Consider the following 20,096-nt stretch of genomic DNA (forward strand, 5'->3'; position numbering starts at 1 on the left):
CAATCCTTGCGGGTGCTTTTATTGGATGTGCCGCTGTCAAGCAGTGCTGAAGAATTGGAAGGGCAAACGCCAGAAAAGGCAGAGAAAAGACAAACATAAAATCAGCAGTATGTAGCTCGGTGCTGCCTCACCTCCGCTCTGCTTCACCGCCAACAAACCCGGCCGTCCCGGATTTCAGATCCGAAACTTGTGGACACGGAGCGGTCTTGTTTTTTCTGTTTTTTTTTTTTTTTTTTTTTTTTTTAGATTTTTTTTTTTTTTTTTCTCTGTGTGTCTCTCTCTCAAGCGAGTGCATTCTCCAGAGGTGGTACCTCCACATATTACAATCTGACAGCCTCTACATCCCTTTTTCCTCCACAATGAAAGCAAACCGTGGAGCCTGCTGACACTGTAGCCAACTGCACCCGGGTTTGGACCTCTTATATCAGGCGGATCATCCTCAGCCGGCCAGCGGATGCCTCTGAATGGAGGTTTGCAAAAAGCCATCCACCAAGATTTCCCCGCTTCCTAAACTGGTGATTTCTGCCTGATAAATGGAGTGTGCTGTCGGACTACATAATCATGGCATTATGTTTTACGGAGGGTGTTTGACATCGGAGCGACTGGCCAGAATAACACCCCGCAGTGTGAATATTTCAGCCTGTTGATGATGAACCGCTCAGGACTGGAGCAAAGTGTCGTGAGAACCGGTTTATGGCCCGTGTCTTGAGCTGAAGTGGGCACCCAGATTGTTTAAAAGAGAGAAAGAGAGAGGAAAAACATCATATTTGATGGCTCCGGGGTGGGGGAGGACGACTACACATGAAACCTTGGACACAAAATATGGATAAAACTATTGCATGAAGCCGGCGGGGGACTCCATGGTGTGTTTAGGCCTACTTGATAACACTGAAGTTGAGGGGAAAAATGAGAAAATGGTGATTTGGTACGAAGAAGGCGAGAACAGGAGCCGGAGTGAGGGATACAAATCGTCCATGGGGATCTGAGCAGTCCAGCTGAAGAATAACGGGATCCAAGTTTTCGAGGATAAGACAGCTGCTTTGATTAAAGACCTCCAATTAACTTCATGTGAAAAAGACAGGGAGGAAATCAGCTTCCTGGTCGGGGGGTGGGGGATAGGGAGATATATTATTCATGCCTTGTGTCAGAGCAAGTGGAGAACCGGCTTTGCTGTGGCCTAGATGATACATATATGTGTATTTATAGAGATATATATTTAAGACAATTAAACCTTAAGTGGAAGAGTGGACCTTGTGAAACAAACAAAAAGAAGGGCGAATGACACTCGGGTAGCCTCAAAGTAAAGCACTTGCGCAAAAAGAAAAAAGGCTGAAGTGGGTTGAAGCATGGGCTGTGCTTCAAGTATTCATATCTCTGATAGGGTGGTCTACCACAGTGGAAAAGAGTCCGAGGATTCCCACTCACCCCAGCAGACTAACACCACTCAGCATCAAGGAAATCCTGCCTCGGGACTACCCCTAAAACCCCCGAGCTGCAAGGTGAGGGACCCTGCATTCATTACACTTACAGAGACACAGGAACACAGTGTGTGTGTGGCAGTGTGTGTGTGTGTTACATGCAGTTTAAAGTGTATGATTAACCAGATACCCCAAACTTAAATCATTTTTAATAATGAAACTACAGAAAGAATATCCAGTAGCCATCCCAGTGGACTGAACTGGGGGGTAAAGCATTAAAATGCCACTATACATTTAATAATTTGGCACAACAGGCACATGCTACCTGCACTCCTTTGATTTTAACTCACTTGAACCCATACATGCTTGAAAACTTTGCTGCAACTTTTTTTGACTTTATATACACTCAAAGGTCATGGGGTCACAGGCCGCCACACCAACCTGTGCTATTGTTCTCCCTGTACTTTTAATAGCCGCTATAACTCCAACATTTTGGCAGTTTTTAGTCACTTCAGATGCACACGATCTGCTGCAGTAACGCACTTTTATAGAACCCAAATGTGACAGTATGAAGCACTGACATCTGTAGTCTGACACGGTTCAGTTGACACAGCTCTGGCCTCTGTTTCACCTTTCTACCAGTTATGCTTGTCAATAGGATATCCTCTTTTCATCAAGGCTTAAACTTTGTGTTTCACGCATGGAACGACACAAGTAGTTCACAGGGACATTTGTATATGAAGTGGACATCTGAATGAAAAGTTGGAGCAGGTACTGAAAGGGATTAAGTGACATAATAGCAGAAAGTTTGCCACCAGCGTGTTACATCATCATCATCGTGAAAAATTACAGTCCCATTAAGGTATTGGACCACAAATAATGACACTAACAGAGGATGACCCACTGTGGTGTGCCTGCCTGTGTGCAGGTACTAAATAGGTGTTTCTAATCAAGATGATGATGTGATTATTTGGCGTTTTATGCATTATTTATTGTGTAAGAGGTCACATGAGAACAACCCATCAGTGTTACTCAGATTAACAGGCAGGTGTGTGTTTGGAGGTGAGAAAGATGTATTTTTCTTTTTTTTTTTATAGCAAATTAAGAAGTGAAGATCCTGGTGTTCAAGGGTGCTGACAAAACTCCGTATCCCATTTTTAGAAAACGGAGTAATTAGCAAGTACTCTGTCTCTAAATGAGGAATAATGACGTAGGAGCCTGGAGCAGTGGATAATAAAATCAAAGGAAGCTCGCACTGTAATGTTTGCATGTACATCTGCAGGCGTCTGCAAACACAAAACATCCGTTAAAAAAAAAAAAAAGTGTGATGCTGTGATTTTAGTAGTGCATGAGTGCATCTGTGTGTCGGCTGCTTTCATTTGCGTTTGTCTGACAGACCACGGGCTATTTGAGGGCCTCTGTCAAGCTGAATTTTGTGGCCAAATGTCACTGCAGGTTGCAGTGAGAAGTCAGTGTGACAGATGGCCCCACGTCAAGACGCCCACTGTGCCTTTGATTGAATTAGCCCCCTGATTGAATAAGACTAATGGTATACAAATCTGCTTCAGATGGAAATGGTTAATCCCTGCTCTGGAAGGTGTCATCTTTAACATCCTCTGTGGTCGCCCCCTCCCAGTGAGGGGTCGGGTTTACTTTCATCATAATGTATAGAAAAGGAAATTATCACCAAAAATCATGTGCACATCAGCTTCTCCGTGATGCGTTCAAGGGTCAGTGATACATGCTGTTGCTACTTGTTGCAGCTCTTTTGATTTCTATATCCTGAAAGAAATCAATTACAGCCATTGATTATTGTAGAATTGTGTGCCTGCACCACTTAGACGTAATAAGTCTGTTTTGCAAAACGTTGTCATAAAAGCTCAAATTTCTTGCATTTAATTTGGAATCTATTTAGCAATAGAAAGTTTGCGAGATGTCACTGCTTTATGTGAAATAGTGGAGGTGCACCAGATCCAGACCTGAAATGATCAGCCTAGTTGATTAATCAATTAGCTCACTGGTTCTCAAATGGTGATGCCAATCCAGGTGTGCAGTGGGATTTTGTGATAACCACACATTATAATTGCAATATTCGACTGGGCCTATATAAAAAGGTATGAATGGATTTTTAATTAACTGTATCAGTATGTTGTGTACACTCATTTCCTAAGAAAGAGGCTAGCTAAAAAATGTGATTTAATTTAATTCAATTTAAAAAACCTTCACGGGAAACCCATTTATTGCTGTTCGCACGAGGGAATTTCTAGTGTGTGACACATCAAAAGCCCCGATTGGCAGCCAGTTTGAGGGATGATCACAATTAAAAGGGGAAAGCCATGAGTGGGACAATGGATCGCTTCATTGTACACAGCAAAGACAAACTAGTAGACCGTATCAAGAAAGCTACCTGTCTTATTTCTTCACATTTTTATTGTCTCATGTTGTGATAAGAGTGATAACACACGTCATAGAAGCTACTGTGCACAGATATAAATACAGGTGTGACTTGAGGTCTTGGCGCGCCCTTTGATGTGCCTTGGGCACAAAAAGTTTGAGAAACTTTGTTTGTTAAACATAAATGAAAACACACAAAGCATAAATGACATCTAATTTCTTTTGTTATTTAATTTGACATTTTGCTTACAGCTAGCGTTACACTGTCTACTGGAAATCAATTCTTCTTTGCCACTCTAGAAGGCAGATAGTTGGTGTTGGCTGCACGGCGCCACGTGCTGTGTAGGCAGCTGTTTCAGAGCAGCGCAGACGAATTGATTTCTAGGAGAGCTGCCATTTTGTCCTGCTGTGAAACTGCTTTAAAGTTCACCAATAAATGACCTATCGGATTATTGCATAGACTTGCGTGCTCTCCGATGCCCGATCCAGCATTTTAGGCAGTATCAGAGGCATTTTCGATACCGGTAAGTCTATTGGACATAGACTTTAAGAGTAATGGACGTAGCTATCTTGATGTCACCCAATTGCAGACCGCCGCCATATTGTTTTTGTTTTGTTTTTTTGGCGAGAAGTGACCATATTTGGCTGAGAGGCTGGAGCTGTGGTGGAGCAAGGAGTCAATCTGACTAAGGAGTTACAGACACTACCGGCAGCCAGCCTATCACTTAAAGCAGCTGTTCAAAGAACTGAAGTTTTTGGCACTTCTGTGTTGGCTTCATTTTTCAGCCCCGGAGGTTGCCGCTTGGTATAGGAGCAGCTCAAACTGAAACAATTTGCTTAGTTTTTAAAGTAATTTTTTAAGCAATAATGCCAAATATTCTCTAGTTCAAGCATCTTACATGTGAGGATTAATGCTTTTCTTTATTGTATGTGATTTTAAACTGAATATCTTTGAATTTTGGGATTGTTGGTGAGATGAAACATGCAGCCGCTGGTGAAAATGTCATATTGGGCCTCAGGAAATTGCGATTTTTCACTATTTTTAGACCAAATGACAAGAAAAAGATCAGCAGACTAATCAATAATGACCATAGTCATTAGCTGCAGCCTCAGTAGAAACTATATTAGATCCACATCATCTCAATTAGTTTGTTTGTTTGTGTTGTTTTTAGTCTCTGTGTGCATGTCTGTGCCCCGGCTTGTGCCACTGTAATTCTTAAGGGAGCACACACACGCATGTATCCACATCTGCCCACAGCTGTCAGTAGCTGCAGTAAAGTGCACAAGTTTAACCTGTATTACAAAATTGAATCAAGCAAATGTTAAAACCGTGCTGTATCTCTGCTTACATTTTTGTTTACACGAGAGAGACAGGGAGAGAACATGTGCAGGCGTCTGCAGTGTGAGAACGATTCAATAGAAGTTTGGGAGTGTGATGTGAGTCTTTGTCAAGGGTACGTTACCATCTGGGCTGCTCTGGTGATGATAAGGCTCAAGTACAAGGTCCTGTGATAGTGGGCATTTTTGTGTGTGTGTGTGTGTGTGTGTGGCCAAACAGACAGAGAAAGACCTCAGCCAAACACAACACCATTTATCTGGCCTTGACTTTTCCTGTCTGATTGCCCCCACTCAAGGAAATCAAGTAGCTCTCCCCCTCTGAACAGCTAATGTAGATTCAGTTTTACCGTTACCTCTTACTATAAATGGAAAAAGGCAATAAAAGGTGCTAAGCTCATAAGTATCTGGAGAGTAATACCATCTTGCTTGCTGCCTGATTCCAGCCTGTGTGTGCATTAACATAAGTGGTGGAATCACTCAGCCATACCTCAGACTTCCCCCCATTAAACCCTCCCATCCCCAGAAGTGACAAGGCACACAAGGTTGCTATTCTAAACTAAAGCCTCAGATGGGGGAAACACTTAACTGTTGCTAACTCGCAGCACAAAACATAAAAAAAAATCTGAAGTGAACACCTCGTGTGATACATCTTAGTTTTAAAGGGTGCGTAGTAAAGATATGATACACGGCTGACCTGGGCAGCCTCTCTCCATTTGTCAGTTTTCTCTCCCACTGTTTTTGTGTGTGCTCTCTGGTCAGTAGTGTGTGAGCGTGTGTGTGTGTGTGTTTAGTCTAAGTTGAGAGTCATTGGGTAATTTATTCCAGAGGAGGGCAAAGGCTCGGCATGGTGATGAATTAATCCACTGTGCTTTTTCTGCTGGCTGAAAGGAGGGAGACTGATATTGGCTCTTTCTCTCTCTCTCGCTCTCTCTCTCTCTCTCTTTCACTTTCTTTCATTTGGCTATCAAACTTTCTTCACTCCTGTCTGTTGCTCCTGCTCTATTAAAAAAAAACTTTAATTCTTGGATATTACTGTCTAAACATCCAAAGTTAATACATTTATCTCCATTTATGATTTAATACACAATAGGAGCAGTCTCTCTGTGCACTCATAGAAATGCTAACGTTCAGTTGACTTCAATGGCCTTGCTGTTGTCTTTGTCTGGACAGCTGCTGATTGGATCAAGTGATGGACCATGCTTATCTATGTCTATCAAGGATGTCTTGTGTATATGTACAATGGTCTTTTATGACTTCAGAGCATGGCACAAACCCCTGGCACACTGCCACAGTCAGCGCCTTGGTTCCCACTGAGACAAAATTTTGGTGCTGTAAAGCACCACGGACAAACATGTCCACCCGTATGGCACATGGACTGCGTGTTATAGGAGCAGTTTGACATTTGGCTTGTGTGCTTATCTTTCTTGCTGAGAGTTGGATGAGAGGGTTGATACCACTATCGTGTCTGTACACAACCCAATGGCCAGAATAAATGTTGGCGTTGTACGTTTATGCGGACCACCTAGTGATGTTGCTTGGTAAGCGTCCTGCGTCTCTGACTCATTATGATGCATTAAGGTGACGCAACCTATAATTTTCCCAGATAATACTACATTGGGAACAACATATCAGTGTTGAAAGCAAATTTGCGAATCCTAGGATAGCGAAGAAATTACCCATCCTTCTCTCCTTATGATTGGCTAGTACTGGTTGCCTTGGTTGGTTTGATTGGTTAGGTTCCAGCAAGAGTAGTGGGCAGAGTAAGGTGGGCTATTCCTTCGCTAGCCTAGGAAACGCATATTCGCATGTTGAAATTGTAGAAACAGTGGCGTTGCATGGCTTCTTTTGAAAGCGTTTCTCATGTCAAAGAAATCACCGAGAGTGAAACGTGTTTTTGATGTTATTATCATATTGTCCGTAATGTGTCAGTGTTTTTGTTTCAGTGCTCTGCACAGATCTGACACCTGCCCGCCAACCTGCCCGTCGTCATCCCTGGCTCTCTGAAGCTCGGTGACGGCAACAACGGCAGGGTTGGTGACACAAAGATACCCAAGGACCGCTGGTAGACAATAACCTTAGATCAGGCATGTCAGATGTCTGGACAGGGGGCCAATCGTGTCAACATATACTAAATGTGGCCGACCACACATGTTGGTTAATCATGCAAGATCACTTTGTATTTTTACGTTCACCCCACGATGGCAGGACTATCATACAATTTGTAGCCATGCACCAAGTAGGAACGACTCAGGCGGGACTTATGTGTTTTCATGAACAGACAGTAAACAAGCAAACAAATAGTAGCAAACAGCAGCCGTTTCCTGCGTGGTAGCAGACACAGTAACAGCAACGAAGCGTAAAGTTGACATCAAAGGTTGCCACTTTCAGAAGCAGTTGAAAGTCGAATACTTTTCCACTGAAAAATGAAACAGTTGCATTTGTATGTAATTCTTATTTTAATAACCCATATGATGTGAGGAGCAGCTGGTCCCCATTCAGAAAAGTTTGGACACCCCTGCCTTAGATTTTTAGGTAAAAATGGACAGAAATTTTGGATTTTGATACAGACATTCCTGCTGCGTTACTTTGATCGTCTGCTGTGACAGCTGATACTGAAGTCACTCGTGTCAGTGACGATGATGACGCGTTGTGTTTTTTCCCCTGATAAAGCTCCACTGTGATAATGTGTCTGTGCTACTTATCAATACTGTACTGACTCATGCCGATGACGACCCGATGATGATTTACTGTCCAGGGAAATAGTTTCACCGGCGGCCACCATCTTCTTACCGTACATATCATACATCTCACGCACGACAAGATCCTGTTTTGTTCATAGTCTCAATGAGGGAAAAGGAAGACACAAAAACTCCTCTCAGAATAACAGAGTAGGAGCAAAACCTATCTGTCTTATCTTTTTAGTGTCATTTTCTGACTGGTGACGCACGTGCTTTACGTAAGTTCAAGGTGATCATCAGTCAGACCAGTCTGTGTAGCCCTCTGATTGGATGATTGAAGCAGCTCCCATATACAGCACATATGGATCTGTTGTGATGCTGCCGATATACCTGATGAAGGTCGGACAGCCTGGAACGTTGTAATTAAATAAATATTTCAGCAGTAAGCGAGACAGCGTGCTGTAGTTCCTTTCATTGTTCTCAAGATTGCACCTTCCTCCAACGCACCTGTCACACAGTCAGGTGTGCAGCAATATTTTCTTTTTATTTTATTTTCAGAAAAATTCACTGACATCAAAAGAAACTTCACAAAATAGTTGAATACAGACTTTAAACATCACTTCGGCTGTTCATTATGGTTCATTTAAACAAAACGTCAGCTGCAGTGTGACCCTGTGTTTCCCTTCCTGTCTGACATGTCTGCAGGGGCAGCGAGGGTTTTTTTACCATGTCATTTATCTCCACCGGGACATGAGCAGAAGGAGTTGAGAGGAAGTCAGTTGGGGCCCATGCAGCACCCACTGTCCATTGATTGATGTATTGGCAGCTCTGGAGCTTATCACCCTGCAAAATGTTTGTACATAGCACGAGTCGTCCAAGGGTTCAGGGTGAAACATGACGTTAGTACAGTACATTTTATTTCCTAGAACCAATCTATTCCTGAGCATTAAGCAGCTCCAGCACTTGATGTAATGACACCACAGTCTCCCACTGCTGACAGTGCGAGCGTTGATCCTCTGTAGAAATCAAATTAGGATAATATAATAAATCCCTTTGTCACCTTGAGTGAAGATACAGTGGGTCTCTTCATCTCAGAGAGCTCGCTCCCTTATGAGGTGTCAGTTGGGTGCATGTACTTGTGAAACAGAACCTCCCATTGTTTTTGAAATAGTCTTAACAAATAAGGCCACATTCAAAGCTTGTTTCTGCTCCCCCTCCAGGTTAAGAATTTAGTATCATAAGGTCAGCATGTGATAGTTTCATGAGATTATGGAAATGGTGTTCTTCCAAAACAAGGCACTACAAGTGTTTACTTTGTAGCAGTGCTCTCTGTTCTCTTTCAGAAGCTCACAGGAATGTAGATGTGAGTGGGCTCATGTCCACTGGTGGCCTGTTAAGCGCCTCCTGGACTGTGTCTCCCCCAATTTCTGCGCTTTCTAAGCTGCGAGCATCTGCGGGAGTCGTGGTGTCATGCTACTGATGTGTATTTCTAATGTGTCAGCTGAGAGTTGGCAGAGGGGACTAAAGAGTTTTTGTGTTTGTTAGTTTTGGCTGATGGGAGTGTGTAACTTTTTCATGTGAAACAGCGCCCATTTAAAAACTTCTATAGCTGTGTAAAAAAAAAATAAAGTCTAGTCTTGTAGGAAAGCAAAATGATATAATAATAATAATAGGTAAAAATTATCCACAAAACATAACTGAAGCTCAGTAGACATTTGGTCAGAAATTGAATTTCCTGGCATTATGTATACCGTCTTTTAACACTCTATGGGAGCAGACTACAGTCACAGTCAAAAGGCAATTTAATATATAGTTTGACATTTTGTGAACACCTACCAGCACCTCTAAAGCTCACTAATTAAAATGTTAACTACAGCTTATTCTTTTTCCACTGCAGTTTTTGTACAGAAAAACAAAACAAAACAGGATACGTCATATTAATCAGTGAGCTTTAGAGGTGCTTGTAGGCAGGTGTGTTGTCCTGTTTGCATGGTTGTGGCTTGTTTGTGTAACCAGGCCTGCGTTATTATTAGCATTGCTACTTAGCTAGCTAGTATTTGTAGTGCTGGGCTATGAAGCCAACTTTACGTAGTGGCCAAACTGTGGAATTACGCAGTGCGGGCCGTCATGTGATGCCATGTGACCGTAAAATACTTTTCCCATTGACTTAAATTGTAAATAAAGACATCTGTAAATCAGATACAATGTTTTGAGCATCAAAACCCCTGCAAAATTAGTTGTTTCACATAGTTGCATGATTTTATCCCATTCAAGTTAGCAGAGGCTAAACTGGAATTTAGATTCTAGGCCACCATTAGTCTCTAGTGCGTGTGCTCTATGGGCCCCGTGATGTGGAGGATTCAGTAGTTGTTTAACTTACATCATTGTAAACTTTTACTTGTTTAGCTGTTCCAAAAAATGAAAGGATGTTTTGCTGCTTTTTCATCTTTACTAGTAAAATATTAGCTATAGACTGAGGAAAAAAACACTCTAATTCACTGTGCTGTGCAAAGGCCACCACTGTTTTCTTGCTTGTCCTTAAATGTCAGTATGACAACTCTGACTAGTCCATTTGTTTTTACTGTCTCTCTTGCATGACATATGCTTTAGTGATGATTGATTGTCAAGTACTTTTTAAAAAATTGATATGAATTTCAACAGGCAGCATGGTGGTGCTGTAGCAAGCATTGTCGCATCATAGCAAGAGGGTTCCTGGTTTTGGAGGGTTCAAACCCCGGGGTGGGGGAGCACTTCTTCTCTGCGGAGTTTGCATGCTCTCCCTGTGTCAGCATGGGTTTTTTCTGGGTACTCCAGCTTCCTCCCACAATCCAAAGACATGCAGGTTAACTGGTGACTCTAAATTGCCTGTAGGTGTGGTTGTCTGTCTCTGTGTGTCAGCCCTGTGATAGTCTGGCAACCTGTCCAGGGTGTACCACCCAATGTCAGCTGGGACAGGCTCCAGCATCTGTGACCCCCACAGAATAAGCAGTGACGGAAAATGAATGAATTTCAACTAGATTATGCAAACTTTGACAATTCTGTTTCCGCACTTACAGTCATTCTGGTGAGCTCCGGCAGCAGTTGTTTCCTTTGGACTGAGGCAGGCTAGCCAGGCAAGCCTTCCAGTCTTTATGCTAAGCTAACCGGCTGCTTGCTGTAGCTTCAAATTTACAGTATAGACACAAAAGTCTAAATTCTCATCTAAATCTGAGCAAGAAAGCAAATAAGCATGTTTCCCAAAATTCTTTAAAGATGGAATCACAGCAGTTCAAACAGAAAAGTGTATGATTTTGCTCAAAATGTTTCATAAATCCACATTTCTGCACCATCTTTTCAACTTTATTGTTGGATTTCAGTGAGTCATCAGCTTCTCTTCATTTTAGCCTTTAGCAGTCTGTAAAGAAACTGGTATTTGTTCAGTTGGTAGCACCACAGCTATTTACTGTTCTAGCCATGTTTTCAGGGTTGCTCTTTTTCAAGTGAATGCACCCTTCACATACCACAGTGATGTCATGTGCGTACCCTCCATACTTACATCTCTCGAGGTCTTAATTCCACACTTAAGAGTGGTTTTGAAAAGTACACCATGTACAGAACACACCATCATTGTTCCTCTGAAGGAAGAGTTCATCTGAGAGTCATCTCTCTTGCATGGTGTCACAGTGTCAGTGTCCATAGGCGAGTGTTTAATCTCCCCTGGAGGAGTGCCTTATGTGGCGATTGTGGACCGTGCACAACACAACAATGCTAACAGTCATGTCAACAGCATCTGGTTACTGGAGTACTTTGGCCATTTTCACGCTCCGTCACACCACTGTCCTTAGAGCCAGAATAAACTGAGGAAAGGTTGTGCACAGGACAGCGTGTTGAAAGAGTCTTCCTGGGGCAAGATTTACAAAGCTCCAAGAATTGGTGGATTTAGTATTAAATTATAAACCTGATGGGTATTTCACAGCAAAATTTGGCAGTTGATCTGAAACTATTTCAGAATCAAAATGCTCCCGAGGCTTTGACTTCATTTTACTGCCTTTCTTCACTTAAGAAGCGCTGAGCAGACAAGAGCCTCGCTGGATTTAAGTGAACAGGCCGGCAGCTTATTGGCTGTAGTAACACGCAAGACACTCATTCACCTGCTGAACACTGCATTAAGTCAGCAGGGCTTGACTCCTTCCTTGTTTTAATGGACACACAGCTGTGACGTAAAACTCTCTGGAGTGTGTCCTGCGTTTTGCTCAGAAGACATACTGTGCCTTCAGCTGATATATCCCTTATAGTTTTTACTGGGCAGAGCACAGATGATGCATATTGTTTTGTAGTGTGAGGTGTGTGGTTGCAAGGACACATTTTGGGTTAGTATGACAATTAAGTGCATTGTTCAACTCACTTTGTAACAATTTAGTCTGGTCAGTTTCCTCTCTTGGTCACTTTAGACCAGGCTGCACTGTATTAAAAAAATATTGTCAAGATACTCATCTGTACCAGAATACTGCAGACTATTTGGCCGTGACATGCAAATGAATTTTGCAGCCAAGATGCAGACACAGGAAGTGAGGCTGTCTGCATTGCTCAACTCAATTATGATCAGAAAATTCTCTGTAGAAATCCAAGTCTAAATGAGTACATGTATGTGTGTGTGTGTGTGTGTGTGTAACATATGGGCCTTAATATATAACAAAAGCACCTTTTGCCCACTGAGATCCATGGCTCAAGATGAGTATATCCAATACACCCTGACCAGTTAAAGAAAATAAAAGAAACTTTTTGCTTCCTCCGCTGAGTTGATTCAGTATTTACTATAAGAACTATTTTTGACATAACTTTTATTGTCATAATTCAGGAAGATATATCCATATAATTTGGCTTTGACGTGATGAAGTTGACTCAAATTGAATGATTCTACTTTACTTGAGGTTTAGCCGTTTGTTTTGAAAACAGTAAAGGCCCCGACACACCAAACCCACATCAAAGACCTAGGGGCGACAGAGGCCAACTGTTGCATCGCCTGTGTCTCGGCCAAAAAGTTGCACTTGAACACATCGCAAAGACTTCAGCCATCGACCAACTAGCAGGTACGTTCTGCACCTGCATGAGAGGAAATAACCCTCCAAACCAGCAGACGGCGGTAGTCTGTATTCGTCATTCAAAAAACAAAACCAGGGGTGCGTTCCAAGTTGCATACTTTTCTTTTTAGTTTTAGTAGATACTGCAGCTGTCCTTAAAAAGTATACTGTTGCATGCAGTGTGCACACAATGGGGACATACTGCTTTCTCATAACATTACGCCCTGAACTTTGACCCCCTTGCTTTTATATCCGATACCTTGGAGTTCGCCACTGACAGAGATCGACCCGTAGAGCTCTGCTGTTTTTACTTTGCAATGTATGTAGTTTAGCTTTAAAGTTATTTCTGTACAGATTGTAGATTAGAACATATTATATTTGCGACAGTGAAATTACATCTGCAGTTTTCTGTCATTATTTTTATAGTTTTGTCCTTTTGTTGTTTGTGATATTTCTGATTATTTTGTTCACTTAAACAATCAATATTCCTATTATTACAATTCGACTGGTCATCAGTCCCTTGAACGTGACTTGCGGCTCAGATGATGTGACGTATCGTTCACTGCGCAGAGGATTGTGGGACAGAATAGCCAGAAAAGCATGCTGGCTTCCATGCTGCAAAATCAGACCGGATGTAGTAAAACATCCTGGTATTTTTGGCACACTGCATTTCACTTACTATACATCGGGACATACTAAATATTTTTCTGGCATACTATGAAATATGGAAGTATGGGTATTGGAACACACTGCAGAAGACCAACAGGATGGATTCAAGATGCTAGTTAGCCAGTTAGCACATTAACAACCGAATCCGATATTTAATGTGTGCTCACGAACAACAACACAAACAATTACAACAAGCTCAATGGCTATAGAAATAATCTTACCTATTATTCCAAGTTTGTTTTGATCTTACATCCTCTTGACTTTAGTTGTTTGTGTTCCTCAGTTTTCACTTCTCATGCGCTGAGCTGAACTGCCAATCACAGGGGTTTCTCTCACTGACAGGCTCCCCCAGCTCCACCCTTAACTGATGCCAACTAGTGCCCACAGTGTGGGGCATGCCATAAAAACTAGGGCGACAGAAGCTCACCGACGGCCCGACATTGACTAATGGCTGACTGTCGGCTTGGTGTGTGAGGGCTCTAACACTTATTCCCACTTCTACAGTGTTCTTCTGTCCAAAGTTACAAAACATTTGGGAAAAATAATGTTACACTTCTCTTTCTATGGGGCCAGCTACAGTTGCTACCAAACACTTTTGAACATTCAGTCATTGCATAGGGTGTGAAATGTGAAGATGTGATTTATAATCTAGATGGCATTTTGGAAGCCATAGGAGAGCAGGAAATGTTTCAGTGGAAACTATGAGAGTACATGCGCCATTAAAAATAATTGGCATGCACGCGAGAAACAATGAAAGACAATTGAACACACTTGAGTTTATAATAGTAGTGAATCAATAGTTTAAACATTCCTGCATGTCTGTCAAAGGTACCTGCGTCATATTGTACCTGATACACCTGCCTGTTTACATTCCTCACAGGTCGTCTGCTTTAACTGTGAAGTGTAACCAGAATCAAATCAGAATAGCAGCTTGGAGCTATATGAAATCTATATGAAAACCAGGTCCCCTTTTCTTACCTTTATAGTTTCTGCACAAAAACAGTTTCCACCTAATCTTTCTGGGCCAAATAATCCATAAACATAAAGCCTTAAATTTGTTTTGTTTTTATTGTATCCATATTAAGTGTTTTCATATCAGCACTACATAACATCACTCTCTACTTGTCAATCATCTGAGACTCGCAGGAAAATTGGAAGCCTTTGCCAGAAAATAATCCCTCGAATGCATGTCGCCTCACATCAACTGCCTCTCTGCATTCATCTGCTCTTATCTGGTGTTTAATTAAAAGTTAGGTTTGAGATCACACTGTTTTTATTTTAAAATGTACAAATAGTGCTGGGTAGGGTGGCACAATACAGAATGCATAAGGAAATGGTAAATTAGATGTCCTAAATAAGCTTTAAATCTAAATGACAGAACAAAGAAGATTTGCTGAGTTGTCAGTAGATCCACAGACATCAAATACGTTAAAGATGGAATTACAGTTGTATTTCTCCGTTTTCTAATGATCAGTTTACATCAGTATGCTATGTGACTGCATTTTATTGCAATAAAGTTGCATATTTTAATGTGTATGTCCTACTTTGTTAATAAGCTCTTAAAGAAAACGCTTCACTCAAATGTCAGGGTTAGTATGGAAGCAGAAACAAGCCTGAAGAGATTGAATTATACAAGCTAACAAATATCTAGTTGGGAAATGTCAAAATTGAAATATCACTGTATTTGCAGTACAGCAAATCAAACTACTTTATTTTGAATTGTCTGAACGCATGGGGGTTGAATTCCCCTTCAAAATTTCCAGGAGGTCATTTCAAGTTGTGCTGTTTGAAAATCTTTTTTAGGGTGCACAAAGTCAGATGATTTAAAATTACCTGTTCAAAATTTAGCCCTGCGATAGTCTGGCGGCCTGTCCAGGGTGTACCCTGCCTCTCGTCCAGTATCAGCTGTGATAGGCTCCAGCCGCTGCTTCATCAGTTACTTTAAAATATCACTGTAACTGTTCTATCCCTGTGTGAGTGTGAGCGTGAATGGTTGTCTGCCCTTTGATAGTCTGGCGACCTGTCCAGGGTGTACTCTCTCGCCCAATGTCAACTGAGATAGGCTCCGGCCCCACTGTGACCACCAACAGAAGTGGTTACGGAAAACGAATGAATGAATTAATGTTATTTTCCTGTTTCTTTTGTCACCATTAATTGCATGTTTATTGCAATATGATGTACTATAGCTCCCTCTGAAGAACCACTGAGAGCCACTGCTCAGACAGCTGAGAGTCATAGAGAGACTGTGGAGATAAACAGCATGCAGAACAGCATGTTTTCACATCTAACTCTGTAAATTAGGGGTTTATTTTGAATGAATCACAGCCTTTTGTTTCTGTCAGGTTTGAATGAAGTGTGTTTTACGATGAGTTTAACAAGGCAGTTAAGCTAGCGTTAGTCTTAGTTCTGTGAGAGAGAGAAACTTGGATTGATGCGTGTTTGTATTTTTCTGTTTGTTAAGGAACTAGTGAAGGTGATACACTTTTCACTGACATGTTTTCACTATAATAATTAACAACAATCGCCTTTTTCTTTTGTACTCGTCAGATGACCAAGACAAACAATGTCCATTCTACTCTATTTTATTTCTATCTTAGGTGCTTTAAAATAAGATTCCTGTAGTGATAGATAAAGTAGGTTGGGTGCAGTTGCAAAGAGAAACAGAATTTATAATATCACTTAATGGCATTATTATTCTGACAGGAAGTTGCTGTCAGCCTGATTTAACCTTTTTTTTCCACTACCAGGGTTTTTTTGTTTTGTTTACTACTGCAAGCATTTATTTTCTACCCATAATCCCTTTATTTTAGTAATGCAGCAGGATATTTTAGCTTTATGTGAATGTGCGCTGACAAACTTCCATAAATGTGTGTGTGTTGGCATGTCATCAAATCCCCAGTCCTCGTCCAGTGTTTGTGTCTGCGTGCATGTTTAAATCAAGTTTGCCAAGCCCCTGCGCTCCAGCTCGTGTCACTCACTGATCCCTCATGCAACGGTGACATCAGTGCTCCTGTTTTAGCAGGTGAAGAGAGGGGGGGAGTCTGGTGATTATCTAATGCTCTTGCAGCCATCTGAAGAGCTCCGGAGAACCGTGTCTGATATTTTCCAAAAACATCTAAGCTGTCGTTGAGAGGTGGAGCCACGCTGAGTTGCAGATAGAGCAGGGGTGGTGCGGCCGTCGTGGGCGTATTACTAATTCTAATCCTCTCTTTAGGCCACAGGGCTGGCGAGGTAATTAAGATTGTACAGTTGGGTATGGCTCTGGCAGCAAAGTTACGCTAATGACCTCTTATTCAAGCCCGACGGACTTCTGGTTTATCTTGTTGTTTGTCTTGTTGTCTTGTTGTTATGTATTTGGTTGGACTGAGAAACAGGAGTGGCTGACTGCAATGGAAAGGTTCCCGGTAAGATTACAGTACGCTGTAGTGTCACTGGACGAGGCAGTGTCCCACTTAGAGTTCTCAAGCTCCTTTAGCTTGTCCTTTTGCTTTATTGGCCTTTGACCTTACCTGGAATGAGCTCAGAGAGGAAGGAGAATGCGGACTACACGCCGGTTGATCAGCAGCTGCCCGTGGGTCACAGTGCAAATGACACTCAGGAGAAAAAGTTTTAGCATTTATAGCTAATAAACACAGGGGAGCACATGGAAAGAAAACTATTAAGACATGATCATAAGTATTATTTGGTGCATTTATGTACAGTAAAATGGGGGTGTTATTTGGGAGTGAATAAAAGGGAAAATGAAACAGCCCAGTATGTAGGCGTGCAGTAACAGTGGTGCAGAAAGAGGCATCTGGGGGCAGAGGAAGAGGAGGAGGTTTTAGTAAGGGGCTGCCCCAGAGCCCTGGATGGCTTAGGATTGCCAAGGTCTTACGGGGATTTCAGGGTAATCTGGATAAGGACAGAAATACCTTGAAGGTGAACATTGGAGAAAGTGCTCAGCTTCTTGAGGATCTCTTCTGTCTTTAATTAATTTACACTCACTGGTTGTAGAAACAGTGGATGCCATGTTTATATTCCTTTTAAAGACACACTCCATCAATTGTTTTTGGCTCAAGCTTAAGACTTTAAATTTGATTATATAATCATTAGATAACAGAAAGCCTGTGTTACAAATTGGAGGTGTGGGATTTTAATGACGTTGCATTTGGGAGGCAGGGAAGGTCTTATGAAAGATGCTGTTGCAACATGGGAAATGTAGTATCTGGTATTTTGGGAGCTTGACCTATGCTAGGCACTATAAATGGGATAACTTGGCCTCTGCTGCTTTGATTTTGACGTTTCCTTTCTTTAGCTGTGTAAGGGATGTCTGTTTTGATTAAATTTTCTTTTGATAGCCCAACACCCATTAACTGGTAACAAACTGGTGAATGTTTAAGAAAAAAAGCGAAATACAAGAGGCCTTTCCTATTAGTCTGGCGCTCCTTTGACTCAGTGAACTTTAGCTCTGCATTTTAAAGCGCTATCCATTTAAAGGTGGTAAAATCTAAATGTTTTGTGATGTAAATGTCTTGCCTATTATTTTTTGTCTGTTGGCTTTGCTGACAGACACCCGTCTAGCCAGGTTAAAGGTTAACATGTGCCCACTGCACACCCTCTGTTCCCCACTGGTTAGCCGACGTTAGCATTGGCTGCTCTGAACTGCGCATCACGGGGGTTGGGTGAAAGCTAGCTAGTGGCGGCACTCATTCATGATTATCACTGGTACCGCCACTGAGACTGCATTGCTGGGGAAACATGGTAGCACCCTCCAGTGTCCCTCAGGTAGCCCTACCACAAGCCACCCTGATACGGCTTATGGTGCTAACAGAGCTAACAGTGATGACATAAACCTGTTTAACAAAGCTAAAAGGGGTTTAGAGCTCAAAATTGAGCCACATACTCTCAGCGGTGAGCTGGGGGAGACCACAGGTTGGCCATCATGTTTCCACAGGTCGGGATGGCATTAGTAGCGGTATTTGCTAAATGAGCGCAGTGCAGTAAACTGAGGAGTAGCAGAATCAAGGGCCGGCTGTGGCTCAGGAGGTGGAGCAGGTCGTCCACTAATCAGAAGATCTGCAGTTTGATCCTCAGTTCCCAAGGTTTACATGTCAAAGTATTCTTAGGCAAGATATTGAACCCCAAATTGCACCCACTGTTCCATCGGTGTGTGAATGTCTAAGCTTTGTTGCAAGCGGCACCATGTATGGTAGCCTCTGCCACCAGTGTGTAAATGGGTAAATGTGACTCTTTAGTGTTTTAGAGGTCGGAAGACTTGAAAGGTGAGTGCTAGTTCATTTACCATTAGGTTTTACCGGTCAAAAATATTCTCTGTCAATGGTTAATCGTTGATATCCCTTTCAGTCTTACAACTTTATGCAAGTACAGTAATAAATGGCTGCATTACCCCTTTAACCAGGCATGCTTGCTGCCATGTCGTCTCTAGAGGCTGCCTTTCATCACCATACAGGCTCAGGAGATCTCCCACTAAGATTCAAAAGTTGGAGTTTGCTCGTATTGCTGTTGGATCCTTAAAATCAGATAACAAAAGTGGTCAGGGCCCCAGATTGGACACATTACAGCTACAACGTTCATACAAGTTATTTTAAAGGTGAAGAGGGAAATTGGGAGAAGTAAGACAAAATATAAACACAGCCACGGGAGAGGCATAAAAGTCAAGGGTATCTCATTAATATATCGTCTGTCTTTTGAAATGAAACCTCAGAAATCCCAGCCTCAGTTTCATCATCGTAGTTTGGCAGTTAGCTCACATGCAGCGACGTGGTGAACAGTATGTATTCCTCTCCGTGTTTAACGAGAGTGGCCCTCCCCTCTGCTCCTGCTCGTCTTCACAGATCCCTGTAGGCCAGCGTGTGAGGGCTCTGAGCACACTCTCTTACCCCCGTCACTTGGCCTGTCGGCAGGAGCTGCTCCACTGCCAGGCCTCAGTTACTCTCCTTGGCACAGTGACGCACAGATCACATACACACTCGCGCCACTATGGACACAGGGCATGCAAGCAGGCCTAGGCAGCGCCACGGGCTCAGGGAATGCAGCATGTACTCTGATGTCACACGCAAACAAATATAATCCAAATACACATTTTATTTTTGTGAAAACTATAAACAGATTTTCTCTGTAGGAGCAGGATGAAACGTTGCATCCTGGTGTTCTGACTCTGCTCTTTTGAGTGTCCGCTCTTGTGTACAGGCTTAAATATCCATTTCTCATATTTCTTTGTTGAACTGTAAAAAACTGCACCACAGCAGTCAGCTCACGTGTGATGTCTTTTTTTGTGTGATATCTGAGGCGATGCTTGGAAGGTGTGGAAACACCAGTGAGAAACAGGGACAGGTCACCAAGGATGAAGTAACCTATCCATTTTCTGCAAACTCTGTATTTTTAAACCATGGACGTCATTCAAGGGCGTTTGGGACTGAATTCCAGGACAAGTTCAGTCTCCTGTGAGTTACTCGGTGTCTTCCCTCTGCGTGTGTATGTGCATTCCCGTATGCTTGAATTTCCGCACTATCTGGTGAGGTAGGAGAGATGTCACCGCA

General features: G+C 42.3%; 1 protein-coding gene across 2 annotated transcripts in view; it reads left to right on the forward strand.

Moving 5' to 3' along the window:
* Positions 1-205: 205 nt before the first annotated feature.
* Positions 206-20,096, forward strand: part of pde8a (phosphodiesterase 8A) — a 67,807-nt gene continuing 47,916 nt past the window's right edge. Inside the window, exon 1 of one of the 2 annotated variants that reach the window (XM_033626349.2) lies at positions 206-1,499. In XM_033626349.2, the coding sequence (XP_033482240.1) occupies positions 1,347-1,499 (153 nt within the window). In that variant the 5' untranslated portion in view covers positions 206-1,346. The remainder of the gene's footprint in view (positions 1,500-20,096) is intronic. The other variant, XM_078174425.1, reaches the window with a different exon arrangement.

The sequence above is a fragment of the Epinephelus lanceolatus genome, chromosome 2 (assembly GCF_041903045.1).
Source record: "Epinephelus lanceolatus isolate andai-2023 chromosome 2, ASM4190304v1, whole genome shotgun sequence".
Classification (NCBI taxonomy): domain Eukaryota; kingdom Metazoa; phylum Chordata; class Actinopteri; order Perciformes; family Serranidae; genus Epinephelus; species Epinephelus lanceolatus.